Source organism: Musca autumnalis, unplaced genomic scaffold, assembly GCF_047663935.1.
Source record: "Musca autumnalis isolate F117 unplaced genomic scaffold, ASM4766393v1 scaffold_2, whole genome shotgun sequence".
NCBI lineage: Eukaryota > Metazoa > Arthropoda > Insecta > Diptera > Muscidae > Musca > Musca autumnalis.
Window position 1 is genome coordinate 32353318 of NW_027411755.1, and position 24928 is coordinate 32378245.

General features: G+C 34.6%; 1 protein-coding gene across 1 annotated transcript in view; it reads right to left on the minus strand.

Annotated features, from left to right (window-relative positions):
* The window catches only part of nAChRalpha5 (nicotinic Acetylcholine Receptor alpha5), a 627615-nt gene that overhangs the window by 361494 nt on the left and 241193 nt on the right, over positions 1 to 24928 (minus strand). Inside the window, exon 2 of the mRNA XM_073967499.1 lies at positions 10761 to 13162. Coding sequence (XP_073823600.1) covers positions 10761 to 12489 — 1729 coding nt within the window. The 5' untranslated portion in view covers positions 12490 to 13162. The remainder of the gene's footprint in view (positions 1 to 10760; positions 13163 to 24928) is intronic.

The window sequence follows — 24928 nt, forward strand, 5'->3', positions numbered from 1 at the left end:
TTTTTTCCGTATAGAAAAAATTTCATCCTGGATGAATTTTTTCCGTATAGAAAAAATTTCATCCTGGATGAATTTTTTCCGTATAGAAAAAATTTCATCCTGGGTGAATTTTTTCCGTATAGAAAAAATTTCATCCTGGGTGAATTTTTTCCGTATAGAAAAAATTTCATCCTGGATGAATTTTTTCCGTATAGAAAAAATTTCATCCTGGATGAATTTTTTCCGTATAGAAAAAATTTCATCCTGGATGAATTTTTTCGGTATAGAAAAAATTTCATCCCAGATGAATTTTTCCGTATAGGAAAAAGTTCATCCCAGATGAATTTTTCCGTATAGGAAAAAGTTCATCCCAGATGAATTTTTCCGTATAGGAAAAAGTTCATCCCAGATGAATTTTTCCGTATAGGAAAAAGTTCATCCCAGATGAATTTTTTCGTATAGGAAAAAGTTCATCCCAGATGAATTTTTCCGTATAGGAAAAAATTCATCCCAGATGAATTTTTCCGTACAGGAAAAAATTTCATCCTGGATGAATTTTTTCCGTATAGAAAAAATTTCATCCTGGATGAATTTTTTCCGTATAGAAAAAATTTCATCCTGGATGAATTTTTTCCGTATAGAAAAAATTTCATCCTGGATGAATTTTTTCCGTATAGAAAAAATTTCATCCTGGATGAATTTTTTCCGTATAGAAAAAATTTCATCCTGGATGATTTTTTTCCGTATAGGAAAAAATTTCATTCTGGATGAATTTTTTCCGTATAGAAAAAATTTCATCCTGGATGAATTTTTTCCGTATAGAAAAAATTTCATCCTGGATGAATTTTTTCCGTATAGAAAAAATTTCATCCTGGATGAATTTTTTCCGTATAGAAAAAATTTCATCCTGGATGAATTTTTTCCGTATAGAAAAAATTTCATCCTGGATGAATTTTTTCCGTATAGGAAAAAATTTCATCCTGGATGAATTTTTTCTATACGGAAAAAATTTCATCCTGGATGAATTTTTTCCGTATAGAAAAAATTTCATCCTGGATGAATTTTTTCCGTATAGAAAAAATTTCATCCTGGATGAATTTTTTCCGTATAGAAAAAATTTCATCCTGGATGAATTTTTTCCGTATAGAAAAAATTTCATCCTGGATGAATTTTTTCCGTATAGAAAAAATTTCATCCTGGATGAATTTTTTCCGTATAGAAAAAATTTCATCCTGGGTGAATTTTTTCCGTATAGAAAAAATTTCATCCTGGGTGAATTTTTTCCGTATAGAAAAAATTTCATCCTGGATGAATTTTTTCCGTATAGAAAAAATTTCATCCTGGATGAATTTTTTCCGTATAGAAAAAATTTCATCCTGGATGAATTTTTTCCGTATAGAAAAAATTTCATCCTGGATGAATTTTTTCGGTATAGAAAAAATTTCATCCTGGATGAATTTTTTCGGTATAGAAAAAATTTCATCCCAGATGAATTTTTCCGTATAGGAAAAAGTTCATCCCAGATGAATTTTTCCGTATAGGAAAAAGTTCATCCCAGATGAATTTTTTCGTATAGGAAAAAGTTCATCCCAGATGAATTTTTCCGTATAGGAAAAAGTTCATCCCAGATGAATTTTTCCGTATAGGAAAAAATTCATCCCAGATGAATTTTTCCGTACAGGAAAAAATTTCATCCTGGATGAATTTTTTCCGTATAGAAAAAATTTCATCCTGGATGAATTTTTTCCGTATAGAAAAAATTTCATCCTGGATGAATTTTTTCCGTATAGAAAAAATTTCATCCTGGATGATTTTTTTCCGTATAGGAAAAAATTTCATTCTGGATGAATTTTTTCCGTATAGAAAAAATTTCATCCTGGATGAATTTTTTCCGTATAGAAAAAATTTCATCCTGGATGAATTTTTTCCGTATAGAAAAAATTTCATCCTGGATGAATTTTTTCCGTATAGAAAAAATTTCATCCTGGATGAATTTTTTCCGTATAGAAAAAATTTCATCCTGGATGAATTTTTTCCGTATAGGAAAAAATTTCATCCTGGATGAATTTTTTCTATACGGAAAAAATTTCATCCTGGATGAATTTTTTCCGTATAGAAAAAATTTCATCCTGGATGAATTTTTTCCGTATAGAAAAAATTTCATCCTGGATGAATTTTTTCCGTATAGAAAAAATTTCATCCTGGATGAATTTTTTCCGTATAGAAAAAATTTCATCCTGGATGAATTTTTTCCGTATAGAAAAAATTTCATCCTGGATGAATTTTTTCCGTATAGAAAAAATTTCATCCTGGATGATTTTTTTCCGTATAGGAAAAAATTTCATTCTGGATGAATTTTTTCCGTATAGAAAAAATTCATCCCAGATGAATTTTTCCGTATAGGAAAAAATTCATCCCAGATGAATTTTTCCGTATAGGAAAAAATTCATCCCAGATGAATTTTTCCGTATAGGAAAAAATTCATCCCAGATGAATTTTTCCGTATAGGAAAAAATTCATCCCAGATGAATTTTTCCGTATAGGAAAAAATTCATCCCAGATGAATTTTTCCGTATAGGAAAAAATTCATCCCAGATGAATTTTTCCGTATAGGAAAAAATTCATCCCAGATGAATTTTTCCGTATAGGAAAAAATTCATCCCAGATGAATTTTTCCGTATAGGAAAAAATTCATCCGTATAGGAAAAAATTCATTCCAGATGAATTTTGCCGTATAGCAAAAAAATCATTCCAGATGAATTTTGCCGTATAGGAAAAAAATCATTCCAGATGAATTTTTCCGAATATTTCCCAGATAATTTTTTTTTTAAGGAAAGGTTCATCCTAGTGAATTTGCATTTTCTGAAGCAACCCTTCATCCCGACGCATTTTTCTTAGAGCAAAGTTCAATTATAATTAATTTTTCTGAAGGAAAAAGGAAAGTTCATTCTCCTTTCTTTAGAAAAAGTTTAGACAAAGTTAATTTTGCGTCAGAATATTCGTAACTTTCTGGAGCAAAATTTTATCCTGATTAATTTTTCTTACGGAAAAGTTCAATGTAGTGAAATTTTTTAAAGAAAAGTTCATCCTAATAAATTTCTAAAAGGAATGTTCATCCTTGTGAATTTTTCTAAAGGAATAGTTTATTCTTATGCATTTTCTAAAGCTAAAGTTCACCATTATTACTTTTTCTTGGGGAAAAGCTAATTCTAATGATTTTTACACCCTCAGCATATATGCTATCGAGGGTATATACACTTTCATACGGGCAAAATGTGCCTCATCGAAATAATGGTTTTAGACCCCAAGTATGTTTGGACGAAATGTGTTTCAGACAATTTGGAGTCGATTGAGCAATGTCCGTCCGTCTGTCTGTCTGGCTGGCTGGAGCGCACGATAACTCTCGAACGGATAAACCGATTCTGTTCAAATTTTGGCTTTCGTAATATTTTAACCAAACTTAGTTTAAGTTCGAAGATGGGTTATATCGGTCCACTCCTTCCTGTACCTCCCCCACAAAAGTTCGAAAATGTTCGCAAAATTTGTGCGCACTATAACTCTTGAAGGGAGTAACCGATTTGGTCCATACTTTGCCCATCGTGAAACGTGTACCAGACTTAAATAAGGTTTTAATATGGACTCAATCGGTACACTCCTTCGGGCACCTCCCACACAAAATTTCAGTTTAGGGCCATCTCTCGAATCGCTTTGATTTTTGTTTTAGCAACTTGTATTCACTGCCCTCCATACGACGGTACAAGTTTCATCAGGGGCAAGTTCATACTTCCTGAGAAAATAGCCTGAAAGTTGCAAAAAAAACCCCTATGGCACCGTTTGAGGTGGTTGGAGCGCAAGATAACTCTCGAACGGATCTGCCGATTCGGTCCAAAATTTGGCCTTAGTAATATTTTGTCCAAACATAGTTTAAGTTTGAAAATATGCCATATCGGTCCACTCCTACAGGTACCTCCCCCACAAAAGTTCAAAAATGTTCGGAAAATTGTTCGTACGGTAACTCTTGAAGGGAGTGGCCGAATTGGTCCATACTTTACACATCCTAATATATCTACCAGATATAGATCAGATTCAAATGTGGACTATATTTGTCGACTCCATCTGGTACCTCCCACACAAAATTTGGGACTTTAAGACCTGATATCGAATCACTTTACTCAATTACGATGGAAAATGTTTTTTCAGGGACAAGTCCATACTTCTTGAGCAAACAGCCCGAAGGGTGTAAAAATCCCCTATGGTACCATATGTAGTGGCTGGAGATCCATTTTTATACCCTACTCCACACTGTGGTAAGGGGTATTATGTCCTTGTGCATTTGTATGTAACATACAAAAGGAAACGAAATAGACCATAGTTCCTTTTTGGGATATACATATAATTACTTTCTGAGTCGATTTATGCATGTCCGTCCGTCTGTCCGTCTGTCCATGTATTTTTGTTCGCAACGTACAGGTCGCATTTTTTGTCCGATTCAACTGAAAATTGGGGACTACAATTTTTTTAGCAATAGGAAGAACGCTATTGCTTTTGGTGAAAATCGGTGCAGATTTGGATATAGCTCCCATATATATTTTCGCCCGATTTCACGTATTTGCTGCACCAAACACGCTATATATGTCCGATTTTGATAAAATTTTGAATGTGTGACTGAACTCGGTCTACAAATAAGTGTGTCAAATTATATCGAAATCGGTTCAGATTTGGATATAGATCCCATATATATTTTCGGCCGATTTCACGTATTTTCTGGACCACACATACTATATATGTCCAATTTGATGAAATTTGGAATGTGTGACTGAATTCGGTCTAGAAATAAATGTTATCGAAATCGGTTCAGATTTGGATATATCTCCCATATATATTTTCGCCTGATTTCACGTATTTGCTGCACTAAACACGCTATATATGTCCGATATTGATAAAATTTTGAATGTGTGGCTGAATTCGGTCTAAAAATAAGTGTTTCAAATTATATCGAAATCGGTTCAGATTTGGATATAGCTCCCATATATATTTTCGCCCGATCTCACGTATTTGCTGCACCAAACACGCTATATATGTCCGATTTCAGTGATATTTGAAATGTGTGACTAAATTCGGTCTGGAAATAAATGTGCCAAATTATATCGAAATCGGTTAACATCTGGATATAGCTCCGATTTATATTTTACATATTCACAGTGGTGTAGGGTATCATATAGTCGGCCCCGCCCGACTTTGATCCTTTCCTTACTGGTTTTTAGTGTCTCCTCCGTGTCTGATCTTTAATCCTAATTAACATTTTTGTCGGTTCTAAAGCCCAAAAATGTAAAAAACATACGTTTTTTGGTAAAAAATTTTTTCAATATAAACAGGCTGAGGGAATATCTCTGTCGGCAAAGCCGACTGATACTTTTTTACTTGTTTTATTTATTTATTTTTTTTTTTTTTTGAAGGAATTTTATCCTAACGATTTTTTTTTCAAAAAAGAAAGTTCTTCTTGACACTTTTTCTATAGAAAAAGTTCACGCTAATGTATTTGTTTAGGTAAAAATTCATGTTAGTAAATTTTTTTAAAAGAAAAGTTAATTCTAATGAATTTTCTGATGCAACAATTTATTCTGATGAATATTCTGAGGCAAACGTTTATACTGATGAACTCTTATAATAGAAATGTTCATTCTTGTGAATTTTCTGAAGCAAAAGTTCATCTGGATTACTTCTTTCTTAGAGAAATGTTGATCCTAATGAATATTTTCATCCTTATGAATTTTTCTAAGGTAAAATTTCATCTTAGTGAATTTTTCTAAAGGAAAAATTCATTCTGATGCATTTTCTGAAGCAAAGGTTCTTTCTGATGAACTTTTCTTAGGGAAAGTTCACTTCTAACTAATTTGTCTGAGAGAAAAGTTTATCCTAATGAATCTTTCCAAAAGAAATATTCATCGAAAAGAAATTCAAAAGGCATAGTTCTTCCTGATGATTTTTTTATAGGATAATTCCATTCGTACGATTTTTTTAGGAAAAATTCCTCTCGATGAACTTTTCTAAGGGGAAAGTTCATTTTGACGAGTTTTTATAAGTAAAAGTTCATCCTTATGATTTTTTATGTAAGACAAGCTTATTCTGATGAATTTTTCTAAGGGGAAAGTTCAGTCAGGTGTATTTTCTAAAGGAAAAGTTTATTCTGATGAATTTTCTAAGAGCAAAGTTCATCCTGGTGAATTTTTGTAAAAGGAAAAGTTCACTTTGATGATCTTTTCTAAAGTTCATTCTGTTGGAGTTTTCTGAAGGTTAATTTAATCCCTTTGCATTTCGATAGCAAAAAAAAAATTATCTGACTTATGGTTGTATAGGAAAAGTTGATCTTGATGTTGTTTTTACAAGACGTGTTCATCATCATGAGGGAAATGTTGTTCATTCTGATGCATTTTCTGAAGCAAAAGCCATTCCGTTGAATTTTTTGAAGTAAATCTTAATTTTGATGAACTTTTATTAGGGAAAGTTCACTTCTAACTAATTTCTCTGAATATCTTAATGTATTTTTCCAAAAAAAAAAATTCATCCTAATAAAAGTTGTTAAAAGAAAAGTTTTTCCTGATGAATTTTTCTAATGGAAAATTTCATCCCTATAATTTTTTTAGAAAAAGCAAAAAATCCACATGAGAAACTTTTATAAGCAAAAGTTCATTCTGGTGAACTTTTGTAAGATGAACTTTTTTAAGGAAACGTTCATTATGATGAACTTTTCTAAGGAAAAGTTTATTCTGATGAACTTTTCTAAGGAAAAGGCATCAGGAAGAATTTTTCCCTTAGAGATATTCATCAGAATGAACTTTTCTAAGGAAAACTTCCTCTCGATGATTTTTTCTAAGGCATAATTCCATTCTTACGATTTTTTCTAGAAAAAATTCCTCTTGATGAACTTTTCTAAAAGAAAATTTAATCAGATGTATTTTCTAAAGGAAAAGTTCATTCTGATGAATTTTCTAAGGCCAACGTTTACCCTGGTGAATTTTTGTAAAAGGAAAAGTTCGCACTTATGATCTTTTCTAAAGGAAAAGTTTCATTCTGTTGGAGTTTTCTGAAGTTAATTTAATCCGCTTGCATTATTCCTATAGCAAAAAAAAATATCTGACTTATGGTTGTATAGGAAAAGTTCATCTCATTCATTAGAAGATTCTTTCTTTAGGAAGGGTTCATTTTTTTAGGGAAATATTGATTCTGATGAACTTTTTCATGGGAAAGGTTATTCTAATAATATTTTTTTAGGTAAAAATACATTCTAGTGAATTTTTCTAAAGGAAAGGTTAATTCTGATGCATTTTCTGGAGCAAATGTTCATCCTGATGAAATTTTATAATAGAAAAATTCATACAGATTAATTTTCTAAAGCAAAATTATATACTGATAAATTGTTCTTAGGGAAAATTTAAATTCTGATGAGTTTTTCAAACGAAAAGTTCATTCTGATGAATTTTTCCAAAGTAATAGTTTATTCCGATTTACTTTCTTAGGCAACAGTTCATTCAGATGAATTTTTCTCAATGAAAAATTTCATTATACCCTACACCACTATGTGGGGAGGGTATTATAAGTTGGTTTTGGCCAAAAAGTTTGTAACACATCGAAATAATGGTCGTAGACCCATACTTATATATACCAAAATGATTGTCTCGACGAGCTGAGTCGATCTGGCTATGTGTGTCCGTCCGTCAGTCCGTCCGTCCGTCCGTCTGTCCGTCTGTCCATCTAAACCTTGTAATCACGCTACAGGTCGCAATTTTGATCCGATCATCACCAAATTTTGGGTGTTGATGAGGGTCCCGGAGGGGAAGAAGCCTATTGATTTTTGCGATGGACGGATAATATTTAGGGGTCGGAATGGGCAAAAAACTTATTTGGGGAAAAAGTCAACGTTTTATTTCAAAGTAAATGTCTCCGTATCTATAAGGGGTATATCAAAGACAAAACCTGCTAATGAAAGCAGAAAATATCACCTTTACAACGATGTACAGTAGGTTGTGGTAGGTGGCCAAACAACGAAGATATCGCAATAGTCGCTAATACAACCCAACTTTTCATTTTTGCGATTTTAATTTTAATGACAAATATCACAGCTTTGGTTGGGGAGCTTCCGAAAGCAAAGCCTGACTTTGAAAGTAGAAAATCCTGCCTTTACAATGATGCAAAATTGATTAGCGTAGGTGGCCAAATAACGGAGATATCACAATAGTCGGTAATACATCCCATTTTTCCACTTTTAAAGAAATCACGCTACAGGTCGTAATTTTGATCGGATCGTCACCAAATTTTGGGTGTTGATGGGGGTTCCGGAGGGGAAGAAGCTTATTTATTTTGGTGATGGTCGGATAATATTTAGGGGTCGGAATGGGCAAAAAACTTAGTTGGAGAAAAAGTCAACGTTTTATTTCAAAGCGAATATCTCCGCTTCTATAAGGGGTATGTCAAAACCAAAACCTGCTAATGAAAGTAAAAAATATCGCCTTTGCAACGATGTAATGTCGTAGGTGGTCAAACAACGAAGATATCGCAATAGCCGCTTATAGAACACAACTTTTCATTTTTGCGATTTTAATAATAATGACGAATATGACAGCTTTGGTTAGGGACCTTCAAAAAACAAAGTCTGACGATGAAAGTAGAAAATCCCATCTTTACAATGATGCAAAGTAGGTTGGCGTATGTGGCCAAATAACGGAGATATTGCAATAGTCGGTAATACATCCTATTTTTTAATTTTTTGTAATCACGCTACACGTCGTAATTTTGATTGGATCGTCACGAAATTTTGGGTGTTAATGGGGGTCCCACAGAGGAAAAAACCTATTGATTTTAGTTATGGTCGGTTATTATTCAGGGGTCGGAATGTGATGGTTGATGGTTGGCGTACATCCCACTTTTCCATTTTTTTATTTGAGTTATTCTGACGATGCACTTAAATGCGTTTCAATAAAATTGACCTGTATTAATGAAGACATTCAGAGTAAAGGCGCTAAGCTATCCCAATTTTAATAATTTGATTTTTACCAGTCAAAAGCTTATGCACAGGGGAAGTGGTGTAGGGTATCACATAGTCGGTCCCGACCCGACTATAGCCTTGGCTCACTTGTTTTTATTTAGTTTTTTCAAAAGAAAAGTTCATCATGATGTTTTTTTTTTTTAGAAAAAGTTGAGGCAAAAGTTCATCCTGATGAATTTTCGGAAGCAAAAGTTCATTCTTATGATTTTTTCTTAGGGAAAAATTAATTCTAATTAATTTTTCTGAAGAAAAGTTTGTTTTAATGATTTTTTTCAAAAGAAAAGTTCACTCGCATGTTTTTTCTTTCACGCTGATCAATTTTTTTTCTCCAGCAAAATTTCATCCTGATAAATTTTCGGAAGCAAAAGCTCATTCTTATGATTTTTTCTTAGCAAAAAGTCAATTCTAATTAATTTTTCTGAAGGAAAAGTTGATCCTAATGATTTTTTTTTAAAAAGAAAAGTTCGCCCTAATGTTTTTTCTTTGGAAAAATTTCACGCTGATGAATTTTTCTTAGGTAAAAATGTATACTAGTGAATTTTTCAAAAGGAAAAGTTTATTCTAATTTTTTTTTGCAAAAGTTCACCTTGATGAACTTTTATAATATAACAGTTTATTCTGATGAATTTCTTTCTTAAGCAAAAGTTCATCCTAATGAATTTACTTAGGAAAAAGTTCAATTCTAATATTTTTTTTTATTTTTTTGAAAAGAAATGTTCAAAAGTTCATTCTGATGTTTTTTTCTGCAGAAAAAAATCATCCTGAAAAACGTTTTCTTAGACAAAATTAATTTTAATTAATTTTTCTAAAAAAAAAGTTCATTCTTATGAAATTAATGAAGGAAAAGTTCATTCTTTTGAATTTTCTAAAGCAAAACTTCATCCTGATGAATTTTTATAATATAAAATTAATTCTTATGAATTTTCTGAAGCAAAAGTTCATCCTGATAAATTTTTATTATGGAAATGTTCATTCTGATGAAGTTGTTCAAAGAAAGGTACATCCTGATAATTTTTTCTAAAGGAAATGTTCATGCTTACGTTTTTTCTTAAGTTCTAAAGTTCATTCTGATGAATTTTCTGAAGCAAAAATTCATTCTGATTATTTTTTCCGAAGAAAAAGTTCATCCTAATGCATTTTTGCCAAAAGAAAATTTAATGCTAATTAAGTTTTTTAAAGGAAAGGTTTTTTCTGATTCTTTCTAGGAAAAAACAAAAATTCCTCTCGATGAACTTTTCTATGAAAAACTTCATTCTGATTAATTTTTTAAAGGGGAAACTTCATTCTGATAAATTTTTCTAATGGGAAATGTCATCCTGGTGAATTTTTCTAAGAGAAAAGTTCATCCTGATGAATTTTTATAAAGGAAAATTTCATTCTATGGTAGTTTTCTGTAGAAAAATTTAATTCTTTTGGAATATTGTGTAGGAAAATTTGATCCTTTTGCATTTTTCTATGGCAAACAAAAAATTATCTTGACTAATGGTTACATAGGAAAAGTTGATTCTGAAAATGTTTTTACAAGAAAAGTTCATTCTGATGGATTTTTCTATAAGAAGAGTTCATCTTGATGATTTTTTCCATCCGTTGACTAAAGCATTGGTTTAATCCGATTTATATGTGTAACTTTTCTTAAGAGTTCTGTCCGGTAATCCATTTTTCTAATCTTTGTTAAATCAAATCCTTGCCTCCCTCCTTCCCTCGTAAAACTACTTAATTACATCAGTGTGGCACTTACCTTTAGCAGATAAATTCAAATATATTAATAAAAATATCCATGAGTATTTATTAAGTCCTTTGGTTGTTAGTAACGGTAGTAGTTGTAGAGGACGATAGCGACGATGACAATGTTGCCACAAAGTTAAAATGCTGCTGCTGGTAGTGGTGGTGGTGGCGATGCTGGAGCCGGCGTTGGTGGTGTTGCTGCAGCTGCTGCTACTAATGCTGGTGGTGCATGTGATAAGATTGGTGGTATTCACCTGCTGCTGTTCCTGCTCTTGATGTTGTTGATAATGCTGTGGGTGTTCTATAACCGAGTGCAATGACAGCTGTTGTTGATATTGTTGTTGTTGCTGTTGTTGTTGTAGAGTCTGCTGTTGTAAGTGTAATTCTGGCTCCGACAGATTTGTTTGTGGGGTTGTTAGTTGTGGTGGATATTTCCCATGTAATACTTTTTCATGAACTGCTGAGTGTTTTAGCGTTACTGCGAATGATGATGTTTCGGCTGTTTCTGCTGCGGGTGGTGAGGGTTGTTCGCTTTGTGGTAACCCTGGTGGTGGTGATGATGATGATGCTGATGGTTCTGGTGTAGCAAATGATGAAGGTGGTAATAGTAATGATGATGATGTTGGTCGCCAGGGTTTTTGTTGCTGCTGCTTTTGCTGTTGTTTTTCTTTTTGTTGTTGTTGTATTCTTTGTATAATTGGCAGTGTTGTGGCAGCAATAACAGCCCTTACAATCTGCTGTGCGGTTTGTGACAATGCGGTTTTTGTATTCACATACAGTGTTGCAATTGTGGTTAAACTTAAATGTACGACACATAAAATGAGCATTTCCCACATGATAGTCGTAATACTGTTATGGTTGTTGCTGTTGTTGTTGTTTTGGTTTCTTGTCGTTTTTTCCAAACTGATAATCCCACTGCTATGCTGCTGAAATCTGTCTAATGGATGCGTTAAGTTTCGATTTAGTTGGAGATCCGTTTGATAATTATTTTTGGTATGATGTGTTGTCATTTGTTGTTGTTCTTGTTGTTGCTGGTTTCGTGTAGCTTGGCCCAGTGTGGTGGAGGCATCTAACTCGTCTGTGGTCTTTTGTGGAAATTCTACAAATGTGGATGCATTATCTGCTAATGATATTTTCAACGACTTTGTTTCCTCCTGTGCCTGAGACTGCTGCTGATGACATGAGTGCTCAAGTGTTTGGGCCTTTTGGAATTTTCTTTTTCTTTTGCGCCTTAAATAACGTTTACGCATAGCCAGTCTTTGTTTTAAGTCATTTGTTGAGGATTCCGCAAAGCTTTCTTTGTTCTCCGAAGCTTTACAAAAGCTTATGGGATTGCCATGTAAACTATGATTTACCTTGTTGCTATGACAATTTGATGGACTAGTTTTACTAACGGTGACTGCTGTGCCAAAGCTCTTGCCCCAGAGCTTTTGATAAAAAGTCTTATAATTCTTTGATAAAGACAACCTTTTTTGTTCATCGTCGTTTGTGGTGGTGGTGGTGATATTGCTTAAAAGTTTAAAACGAAAAAGCTTTAAGCTTTTGGCATTATCCAGTCTTTGGCCTTGAATTCTTCTTCTCACCCCAGCAGAGAAATTCAAGCCAAGCTTTTGTTTGAATATAGGAAATCGTAATGTATTGTGAGAGCTTTTCAAGTGGTTTGGTAATGGTGATTTCCGCCTTGTTTTGTGATTTATATAAAGCTTTTTTGTATTAATGAAATCGTTGTTGTACAGCAGCATGTTAAGTAAGTTGCACGTAGGTGTTGATGGTTGGTTGGTGGCTTTCCCGCTCGTTTCTTTACTTTCAAAATAAGCTTTCAAAGCTTTATCAAAAACGATCCATTTAGTTGACGTGGGCCTTTTATCAATGGCATTAATATCTCAAAATATCCTTCTTCAAGCTTTTGAAGCTTTTTTTTCTATCTTTTCTTATGTTAGTGGCCTTAAAGCTTTATTTTAATTTTTATGGTTTTCTTAGAAAATCCTTTTCATCATCATCACATTGTGTGTTTTATTATTATTATTTTCCTCTTAAATTGGCGAGTATTGTTGCTATTGTTTTTATGTGCTTTTATTTGTTCAGTTCTTTAAACAACCCAAAGAGCTTTTGTTTGTGTGTGAATATTGATTTCTTGCCTCAAAAAATTTGTGCTTTATTTCTATTTTTCTGTGTTACAAAATTTGTTTTGTGGTTGATAAATGCTACGGCTGCTGATACTCTGATCTCCAGACTGTTTTGTTAGAGTGCCTTAAAAAGTTGTTTTTAAATTTATTTCTTAGTATTCGGCTTAATGTCCAGTTTGTTGTGTAGTTTTTTTTTGTTTGTCTTCTATTTCTTGTCCTTAGGTTTATGGCAGTGACGTATACGGTGATATTAAGTTTTCTTTATTCTCTCTCTATATATGAAGATAATCTGTAAAGAAAATAAGAAGAATTGAAAGATGAGTTTTAAAGTTTTTGATAAATAATCCTAAAAGTATGCTACACATATCATCTTAACTTAAAAATATGTTTTAAATTTATATTATAAATAAAAAAGTTTCGCATTTTATAGGCAAAGAACCAAGTACAGACGTTTAGTCTGTGGCAGTTGCACATTCATTCATAAGGGAAAACTTCATTCTGATGAATTTTTCTAATGGCAAATGTCATCCTCGTGAATTTTTCTAAGAGAAAAGTCCGCCCTGATGAATTTTTCTAAAGGAAAATTTCATTCTGTCGGAGTTTTCTGTAGAAAAATGTCATTCTTTTGGAATTTTGTGTAGGAAAATTTTATTATTTTGCATTTTTCTATGGCAAACAAAAAATTATTTTGACTAATGGTTACATAGGAAAAGTTGATCCTCATAATGTTTTTACAAGAAGAGTTCATTCTGATGAATTTTTCTATAGGAAGAGGTCATCTTGATGAATTTTTCCATTCGTTGACTAAAGCATTGGTTTAATCTAATTTATATGTGTAACTTTTCTTAAGAGGTCTGTCCGGTAATTCATTCTTCCAATCTTTGTTAAATCATTTCCTTGCCTAACTCCTCTTCGTAAAAGTACTTAATTACATCAGTGTGCCACTTACCTTTAGCAGATAAATTCAAATATATTAATAATAGTTCTTTTCGGTAGGAAGTCCATACTTCTTAGGATATAGAATTTGACTTTTGGGATATGCCCTATTTTAATACCTCTCTCAAAGACATTTTTATCATAGGTAGTCTTTGCTATCATGATCACAACACCATATAGTTTTCCGGGGGAGTCCACACCTCCCAACTAAGGGTCTTGACATTTTACTGTTCAGACGTGGGTATGGTTTTAAAGCTTACTTTTGCAGCTTGCTTTTGCAAAGTCGGGCTTAAACAAAATACAAAATAAATAAAATTAAAAGAGTCCAGAGATCAGACACTTTTTCAAAATGTGGTTTTTTCATTTCCTTTATTTTTTGCTGTGTTCATGCTTATCGGAAAACATTTCAGTATATTTTCAGATCTTTTTGACAAACGCTTCTATATAGTGGGATTCAAATAAATACTATTTTTACAGTGTTTTATTTAACTTGCTTTGGTGTCCGTTTAGTTCAAATCTGGTAACTCATTTTTAACACAGTTGCAGTTGACCAATCGAACTGAAACTTCGCACACTTTTCTGATTTGGATGACAATACCTGAATATGAAACCAAATCCAACATGCGTCCATTTTTTTCTATTATCCCTTATATAGCGGTACCACCCGATTGAGTTCAAATTTAGTAATAATAATGGTTTTAGACCCCAAGTATGTTTGGACGAAATGTGTTTCAGACAATTTGAAGTTGGTTTAGCATTGTCCGTCCGTCTGTCTGTCTGGCTGGCTGGTGCGCACGATAACTCTCGAACGGATGAACCGATTCGGTTCAAATTTTGGCTTTCGTAATATTTTGTCCAAACTAATTTTAAGTTCGAAGATGAGCTATATCGGTCCACTCCTTCCGGTACCTCCCCCACAAAAGTTCCAAACTGTTTGGAAAATTTGTGGGCACGATAACTATTGAAGGGAGTAACCGATTTGGTCCATACTTTGCACATCGTGAAATTTCTACCAGACTTAGATGAGGTTCCAATATGGAATCAATCGACCCACTTCTTCGGTTCAGTTCTTAAGTTCAGTTTAGGACCTGCTCTCGAATCGCTTTGAGTTTTGTTGCAACAAGTTGTATTCGCTTCCCCACATACGACGGTACAACTTTCATCAGGGGCAAATCCATACTTCCTGAGAAAATGGCTGGAAAGTTGCAAAAAGCCCCTATGACACCTTGTGTAGTGGTTGGAGCGCAAAATAATTCTCGAACGGATCTGTCGATTGGATCCAAAATTTGGCCATCGTAATATTTTATCAAAGCATAGTTTAAATTCGAAGATGGGCTATATCGGTCCACTCCTTCAGGTACCTCCCCCACAAAACTTCAAAAATGTTCGGAAAAATTTTGAGCACGATAACTCTTGAAGGGAGTGACCGATGTAATCTATACTTTGCACATCCTAATATATCTACCAGATATAGACCACGTTCAAATATGGACTATATTTGTCTACTCGTTCTGGTACCTCTCACACAAAATTTCGGATAAGTTCACTTTAAGACCTGCTCTCGAATCACTTCGATTTTTGTTGAAGCGATTTGCATTCGCTACCTCCATTACGACGGTAAAAGTTTTTTCAGGGGCAAGTCCATATTTCTTGGGAAAACAGCCCGAAAGGTGTAAAAACCCCTATGTCACCATATGTGGCGGTCGGAGAGCACGATAACTCTCGAACTGTTCAACCGATTTGGTCCAACATTTGGTCTTGGTCATATTATATCCAAACTTAGTGTCATGGGCAATACCGGTCCACAACTTTCGGTACTTCTCCCCAATATTTAAAAAATTTCACTAAAATGCTAGGACGATATCACTTGAATGGGGCAACCAATTTGGTCCAAACTTTGGATCTCCTAATATTTTATCAAAATTTAGTTTAACTTCTAAAATGGACCATATCGGTCGTCCCTAAGGGTACGTGCCCTACAAAATTTCAACATTTGTGTCTTAGTGCAGTTAATTCCTAATCCACATTTTTGTCGGCAATTTCAAATGTCCAAAAAAGGCCACAAAATTCTGAAGAGAACTTAAATACATTCGATCTGTCCGGAGGTAGAAGTTGCGCTTCACATTGGCTGAGGGTATATATCTGTCGTCAAAGCCGACTGACACTTTTTTACTTGTTTCCTATAGCACCCATATAGCGGTACCACCCGATTTCAGGTATTTTGAGGATTTTATCTTCATTTTTAGTCCGATTTGACTGTAATTTGACATTTGGAGTTCCCAGTGGTACAGACATTTCCGCACCAAAAATTGTGAACATAGGTACAGGTTTTGGTATAGTCCCCATATAGTGGTACCACCAGATTTCAAGTATTGACTGTAGCTTGGCAATGGGACCCCCATTGGTACAGAAACTTCCTTACTAAAATGATGGAAATAGGTACAGGTACCACCCGATTTCAAGTGTTTTTAGGATTTTATCTTCATTTTTAACCCGAATAGGCTATAATTTGGCATTTGGGGTTCCCAACGGTACAGAAACTTCCCCATCAAAAAATTGTGAACAAAGGTCCAGGTTTTGATATAGCCCCCATATAGCGGTACCACCCGATTTCAAGTGTTTAAGGGATTTTTATCTTCATTTTTAGGCAGAATTGTCTGTAACTTGGCATATGGAGTTCTCAATGGTGCAGAAACTTCCCCACCAAAATTATGGACATAAATAAGGCCAGGTTTTGGTATAGCCTTTATATAACGGTACCACACGATTTCAGGCATTTTGAAGTTTTTATCTACATTTTCGGCCTAAATTCAATATAACTCTGTTTTCAGTTGTAAAAAAAAATATACGCCTTTTTAGCGGGATCATCTTCGCCCATTCTTATGATATGGCATAGCCAACGCAATCGCTGCAGCTCGATACGTTTAACTATATTGATGTCGTTGTACAGCAGATACAGCTCGTGGTTCATGCGACGTCGATATTCACCGTCAACGCAGATTGGTCCGTAGATCTTTCGAAGAATTTTTCTCTCAAACACACCAAGCACTGCCATGTCTGCTTGCGCAAGTACCCAGGCTTCGGAACCATACATCAGCACGGGTAGTATCAGTGTTTTGTAGAGCGTTATTTTTGTTTGACGATATGTGGCTTTGTTTTTAAACGGCTTACTTAAACCAAAGTAGCATCTGTTGACCAATACAATTCTTCGTTTGTTGTGTTTACGGAGGTGCCAAGGTACCTCAAAAGTATAGGAACCAACTTCCACACTTGGTCCGAGCTCAGTGGACGCATTGTGCGTCGACACCATCAACATCTTCTCTCCGTTTACCGCCAGACCCACCTTAGCGGATTCTCCTTCGACCTTCATAAACGTATCAGTTACTTCTTTTACTGATCTCCCATGATGTCTATATCATCAGCATAAGCAAGTAACATGTGGCTATTGGTGTAGATTGTGCCAATTCTTTTGACATTTGCTTTTCCAGCAGGATGTTGAAGAGATCACACGAAAGGCTGTCTCCTTGTCTGAAACCTCTTTTGGTACAAAACTCTTCGGAGAGGTTCTTTCCTATTTTAACTGAGGACCTCGTGTCAGTTAAAGTAATTTTACAAAGCCGGATGAGCTTTGCGGGGATACCAAATTCAGACATGGCTTGGAATACCTTTGAACGCAGCGGGCTGTCGAAGGCTGCTTTACAATCGACAAAAAGGTGGTAGGTGTCGATATGCATATCTTGGGTCTTCTCCAGGATTTGACCAGGATATCTGGTAAATGGTGGACTTGCCAGGTCTAAAGCCGCATTCGTATGGTGCAATTATCTTGTTGACCATAGGCTTTAGTCGTTCGCACAATAACCCTGACACGATCTTGTAGACAATAGGGAGTAGACTTATGCCCCTATAGTTAGAGCATACAGTCTTATCTCTTTCTTGTGGACGGGGCACAGGATACTCAGGTTCCAATCGTCGGGTACTCGTTCTTCCTGCCAGATGGTGCTAACTAGCTGATGAATACACCTTATCAGCGTGTCGCCTCCTGTTTTGAACAGCTCGGCTCGTAGGCCATCGGCTCCTGCTGCCTTATTATTCTTCAGCCGATTTATTGCTGTCTTTACCTCATCTTGGCTGGGCGGTATACATTCAATACCATCTTCTGGGATTGGGTCTGTGGTATCTTCGTCGTCTTCGCTGCTATTGGATACCAACAGTTTTGAAAAATGTCCTTTCCATATCCTGAGCACACTATCTGTATCAGTTACCAAATTACCTTGCTGGTCTCTACAGGAGGATGTGCTTGTACCAAAACCCTGATGGCTTTGATGTTTGACTCTTTGGTAGAATTTTCGAACTTCATTCTGGTTCCTGTTCATCTCGATTTTGTCACACTCACGCTTTTCCATCTCCCTCTTTTTCCTGCGGAAAAGACGATTCTCCTCTCTCCTTTTCTCCCGATATCTCTCTCGTACGCTACGCGTTGCTACGGATTGTAAAGTAGCCCTCTATGCCGCATTTTTCTCTTCGGTAGCAGCACGACACTCCTGATCATACCATGGATTCCTTGGTGGAGGTCTCTGGTATCCAAGTATGGATTTTGCGGTTGTTTGCATGAAGTGGGCAATACTTTTCCATTGCGCTGATATGTTATCGGGATGAGGAGTGCTTTGATTAAGAAATTGGGCTAGTTGAGTGGAATATGCTGTGGCTATCTGTTGTAATTGCAGCTTACCGATGTCTAACTTTCGTGTTGTGTCTGTTCGTACTTTGTTTGCTACGTTTAACCGGGGGCGTACTTTACCTTTGCTGAAAGAACGCACATCCAACACGCTCGATGAATGTCTTCCATCTATCACAACGTGATCAATTTGATTTCTTGTTTTCTGATCTGGAGACAGCCAGGTGCCCTTATGTATGTCGAGATGTTGCAATCTGGTGCTGCTAACTACCATGTTTTTTGCCGCTGCGAAGTCTATCAGCCTCATACCATTGTCAGATGTTTCACTGTGGAGACTGAATTTCCCGACAGTTGGGCCAAAGATATTCTCCTTTCCAATTTTGGCATTAAAATCGCCTAGTATAATTTTAATGTCATGGGCAGGACAACGGTCGTAAGTTTCTTCTAAGCGCTCGTAAAATATGTCTTTGGTCAGTTCGTCCTTGTCTTCAGTGGGAGCATGAGCTGATGTTGAAGAATTTTGCTTTTATTCGCATTGTAGATAGTCTTTCATTCACTGGTGTGAAGCTGGAGATCAGGTGTTTTAACCTCCGACCAACTACAAATCCGCAAACGGACTCATGCTTTATGTCATGGCAGCCTTTAGGTGTTGTTGTGACGCCTTTCCCATTCCATCGTATTTCCTGTATGGCAGTCATGTCGTCCTTGTACTTTTCAAGTACATCTGCCAATGTGTAAACTGCACCTTCTCTATAAAGAGTGCCAACATTCCAGGTGCAACTTTTCCAGGTCGTCAACTTTTGAGGGATTTGTTTTTCTTTTCTTTTGTTTTTTCATAATAGGCTGCTTTTTCTAGGGGACGGTTACTAACCCTGCGCCAAACCCAAGGTTTAAACGTTCTTATGGGTGAACGCGCGGTACATTTTAGCTCACTACCTTTAACGGGTGTTTAAGGCAGCTACCCCAGGTGACACCACGAGGAGGTCAGTGTCCACTTGAGATGAAAGAGGGACCAAGATAAATCCTAGACTTTTCCATGTTAAAGCCGGTCAGGACCGTTCCTTGATATCTTCCATCCCTTACGTCACCCAATCCCAGACAACTTCAATAAAATCTAAACTATCGTTTAAGGGCTTATAGCCACTTATTGAGCACCAAAAACAAAACGAAAACTTTTTTCATGATTTTTTTTCAAAATATTTGCCGTAGAAGATGTTTTTCATCTGAATGGTTACACGGAATTGGTTATGCTGAAAAATATTACATAGTTTTCTGACAAATGCCCGCCTACATTGTTTTAACTTAAGCAGTTTGCCCACTGTAGCTCGAAAACGAATAAACCGTTGAGCATATATTTTTGTGGGATCCTTAAGAACCTTATATTATAAACAACCTTGTACTCCCTCCATTACTTACTTGCTTCATGCCTCATGTTTTCCACAGAATGTTTTGTTCCACAAACCGAAGTAAGATTACATTTCAAAGCGTGCGGATCTTGTTATTTATTTCTCTAATTATGAATAGCTTGAGCTATCATCGAGAACTTGGTCTTTCCATCGGAATCATGGTCTTCCCTTAGGGCGTAGGGCTCCATACAAATGGATTCTATTGACGTTACATAGCCAATGCAATCGTTGTAGCTCAATATGTTTTACCATGTCGATGCCCTTATATGTATAACAGGTATATCTCGTGGTTAGTACTCCATCTGCACAGTGGTTCTGAATCGTTTTTACCTGGTTCAGAATCGTTTTATTATTTATATTCTTTAATTATTATTATTTATACACTACAACTTTTTATATAAAAATGTTAATTAAGTTTACTAAGAAATATAAATAATTTTATGGATCTGACCAGACTTATGAGTTACGAATGTTAAAATCAATATAAGGGTCTAACGTAGGGTTAAATCAGGTAAAACTCAGGGGAATTCCAAACTGACATTTATCATAACAATGTAAAGGTATGCACCCATACGTACATACTTATGTCGATATCTTTGAATGGTTATACAACCTATTCATTCATACAAAATTTATCTGTACACAATTTACTATTGTCACATGGTTTGGAAAATGGATTTACACCTACATACGTACTATAAACATAACTTCATTCATATAATTTTGTGTTTTTGGGGGGAAATGATGGTGCTAAAACCACAAATGCAAATTTCCGTTTGTTTTTCATGCTAAATAATGGTCCTTTTGTTTGTGCTTTACATTTCCTTTGATTTGCTATCCCTTGAGATATCCTCATCACTCCTACTCTGACTCATATCAAGGGTTATGCCTACATTCCACCACGGGGGTGTCCATCATAATATTGCAGTAATGCAATGTGTGGGTGTGCGGGTGTTCCCGAGAGTTTGGGTCACAATGATAAATCATATTCTCACTCGCATAATGTCAGCAAGAATTCAATTTTGCATATGCTATTATGATGATGAGATTTTTAACCCCTTTTTTCCATAAATGGGCCGGCCAACCGCCCATTTTTGGTAACACAAATTTCGTCACAATGAATGATAGTTGGGGAGGTTGAGAGAGAGAGAGAAGAATAACACTTTGCATATTTTCATAAAATGTGCTTTTGTTGTTTTTTTTTTTTGCTTTCGTTATTTTCTCTGTCTCTTGTCTTTTGTGGCATTAAGCATGGGGTTCATGCTAATGTCTTGAAGTTTGATTAATAGATTTTGTTTGTTATGATAAATGTATAGCATATTTTTAGGTGTTATACTTTGCTTATTTTTGGCGAATAAGATTTATGATTATAGTAATGTTAAGTTGAGATTTAATTTCCAAGGAAGTCATAGTTTTCTAAGGACTTGAAGTTTACAAGAAGAAGGGTGAATATGGGGGTGCGCAAGGGAGTTGAAATTAGATATTTATGGGATAAAATATAATAAAGGGTTTACAGGTGATCCTTCAGAAATATTTTTTGAAATGCATTTTGTGAAATTCTTAAGAATTTTTTTAACAAACATCCAAGGCTCTAGCGGAGATTTTTTAAAGAAAATTTTTTCAACAAAGTGGATTTTTAAATGAATATTTTTTCAACTACATCCACGGCAGAAACGTGGATTTTTTAAAGAATATTTTCTCAACAACATCCAAGGCACAAACGTGGATTTTTTTAAGAATATTTTCTCAACAACATCCAAGGCACAAACGTGGATTTTTTAAAGAATATTTTCTCAACAACATCCAAGGCACAAACGTGGATTTTTAAAGAATATTCAACACATCCAGTTCACAAACGTGCATTTTTTAAAGAATATTTTTCAACAACCATCCAAGGCACAAACGTGGATTTATTAAAGAATATTTTTTCAACAACCATCCAAGGCACAAACGTTGATTTATTAAAGAATATTTTTTCAACAACCATCCAAGGCACAAACGTGGATTTTTTAAAGAATATTTTTTCAACCAACAGCCAAGGCACAAACGTGGATTTTTTAAAGAATATTTTTTCAACCAACAGCCAAGGCACAAACGTGGATTTTTTAAAGAATATTTTTTCAACCAACAGCCAAGGCACAAACGTGGATTTTTTAAAGAATATTTTTTCAACCAACAGCCAAGGCACAAACGTGGATTTTTTAAAGTTTTTTTTTTTCAACCAACAGCCAGGGCACAAACGTGGATTTTTTAAAGTTTTTTTTTTTCAACCAACAGCCAGGGCACAAACGTGGATTTTTTAAAGAATATTTTTTCAACCAACAGCCAAGGCACAAACGAGGATTTTTTAAAGAATATTTTTTCAACAACCATCCAAGGACAAACGTGGATTTTTTAAAGAATTATTTTTCAACAACCATCCAAGGACAAACGTGGATTTTTTAAAGAATATTTTTTCAACAATCATCCAAGGACAAACGTGGATTTTTTAAAGAATATTTTTTCAACAACCATCCAAGGCACAAACGTGGATTTTTTAAAGAATAGTTTTCAAGCACCATCCAAGGAGCAAACTTGGATTTTTTAAATAATATTTTTTCAACAACCATCCAAGGCACAAACGTGGATTTTTTAAAGAATATTTTTTCAACAACATCCAAGGCACAAACGTGGATTTTTTAAAGCATATTTTTTCAACAACCATCCAAGGCACAAACGTGGATTTTTTAAAGAACATTTTTTCAACAACCATCGAAGGCACAAACGTGGATTTTTTAAAGAATATTTTTTCAACAACCATCCAAGGCACAAACGTGGATTTTTTAGAGAATAAAAAGAAAGAATATTTTTTCAACCAACAGCCACGGCACAAACGTGGATTTTTTAAAGAATATTTTTTCAACAACCATCCAAGGCACAAACGTGGATTTTTTAAAGAATATTTTTTCAACAACCATCCAAGGCACAAACGTGGATTCTTTAAAGAATTTTTTTTCAAGAACCATCCAAGGCACAAACGTGGATTTTTTAAAGAATATTTTTTCAACAACCATCCAAGGCACAAACGTGGATTTTTTAAAGAATATTTTTTCAACAACCATCCAAGGCACAAACGTGGATTTTTTAAAGAATATTTTTTCAACAACCATCCAAGGCACAAACGTGGATTTTTTAAAGAATATTTTTCAACAACCATCCAAGGCACAAACGTGGATTTTTTAAGAATATTTTTTCAACAACCATCCAGGGCACAAACGTGGATTTTTTAAGAATATTTTTTCAACAACCATCCAAGGCACAAACCTGGATTTTTTAAAAAATATTTCTTCAACAACAATCAAAGGCACAAACGTGGATTTTTAAAGATTATTTTTTAACAACCATACAAGGCACAATCGTGAATTTTTTAAAGAATATTTTTTCAACAACCATCTAAGGCACAATCGTGGATTTTTTAAAGAATATTTTTCTAAGAACATCCAAGGCACAAACGTGGATTTTTTAAAGATTATTTTTTAACAACCATACAAGGCACAATCGTGAATTTTTTAAAGAATATTTTTTCAACAACCATCTAAGGCACAATCGTGGATTTTTTAAAGAATATTTTTCTAAGAACATCCAAGGCACAAACGTGGATTTTTTAAAGAATATTTTTCTAAGAACATCCAATGCACAAACGTGGATTTTTTAAAGAATATTTTTCTAAGAATATCCAAGGCACAAACGTGGATTTTTTAAAGAATATTTTTCTAAGAACATCCAAGGCACAAACGTGGATTTTTTAAAGAATATTTTTCTAAGAACATCCAAGGCACAAACGTGGATTTTTTAAAGAATATTTTTCTAAGAACATCCAAGGCACAAACGTGGAGTTTTTAAAGAATATTTTTCTAAGAACATCCAAGGCACAAACGTGGATTTTTTAAAGAAAATTTTTCTAAGAACATCCAAGGCACAAACGTGGATTTTTTAAAGAATATTTTTCTAAGAACATCCAAGGCACAAACGTGGATTTTTTAAAGAATATTTTTCTAAGAACATCCAAGGCACAAACGTGGATTTTTTAAAGAATATTTTTTCAGCAACCATCCAAGGCACAAACGTGGATTTTTAAAGAAAAATTTTTAACAAATATACAAGGCACAAACGTGGATTTTTTAAAGAATATTTTTTCAACAACAGCCAAGGCAGAAACGTGGATTTTTTAAAGAATATTTTTTCAACAACAGCCAAGGCAGAAACGTGGATTTTTTAAAGAATATTTTTTCAACAACAGCCAAGGCAGAAACGTGGATTTTTAAAGAAAATTTTTTTCAACAACCATCCAAGGCACAAACGTAAATTTTTTAAAGAATATTTTCTTCCACAACTTCCAAGGCACAAGTCGCTTAAGACACAAACCTGGATTTTTTAAAGAATATTTTCTTCCACAACTTCCAAGGCACAAGTCGCTTAAGACACAAACCTGGATTTTTTAAAGAATATTTTCTTCCACAACTTCTAAGGCACAAGTCGCTTAAGACACAAACCTGGATTTTTTAAAGAATATTTTCTTCCACAACTTCCAAGGCACAAGTCGCTTAAGACACAAACCTGGATTTTTTAAAGAATATTTTCTTCCACAACTTCTAAGGCACAAGTCGCTTAAGACACAAACCTGGATTTTTTAAAGAATATTTTCTTCCACAACTTCCAAGGCACAAGTCGCTTAAGACACAAACCTGGATTTTTTAAAGAATATTTTCTTCCACAACTTCCAAGGCACAAGTCGCTTAAGACACAAACCTGGATTTTTTAAAGAATATTTTCTTCCACAACTTCCAAGGCACAAGTCGCTTAAGACACAAACCTGGATTTTTTAAAGAATATTTTCTTCCACAACTTCCAAGGCACAAGTCGCTTAAGACACAAACCTGGATTTTTTAAAAAATAGTTTTTCAAGAGTCGCTTAAGACACAAACCTGGATTTTTTAAAAATTGTTTTTCAAGAGTCGTTAAAGACACAAACCTGAATTTTTTAAAGAATATTTGGTCA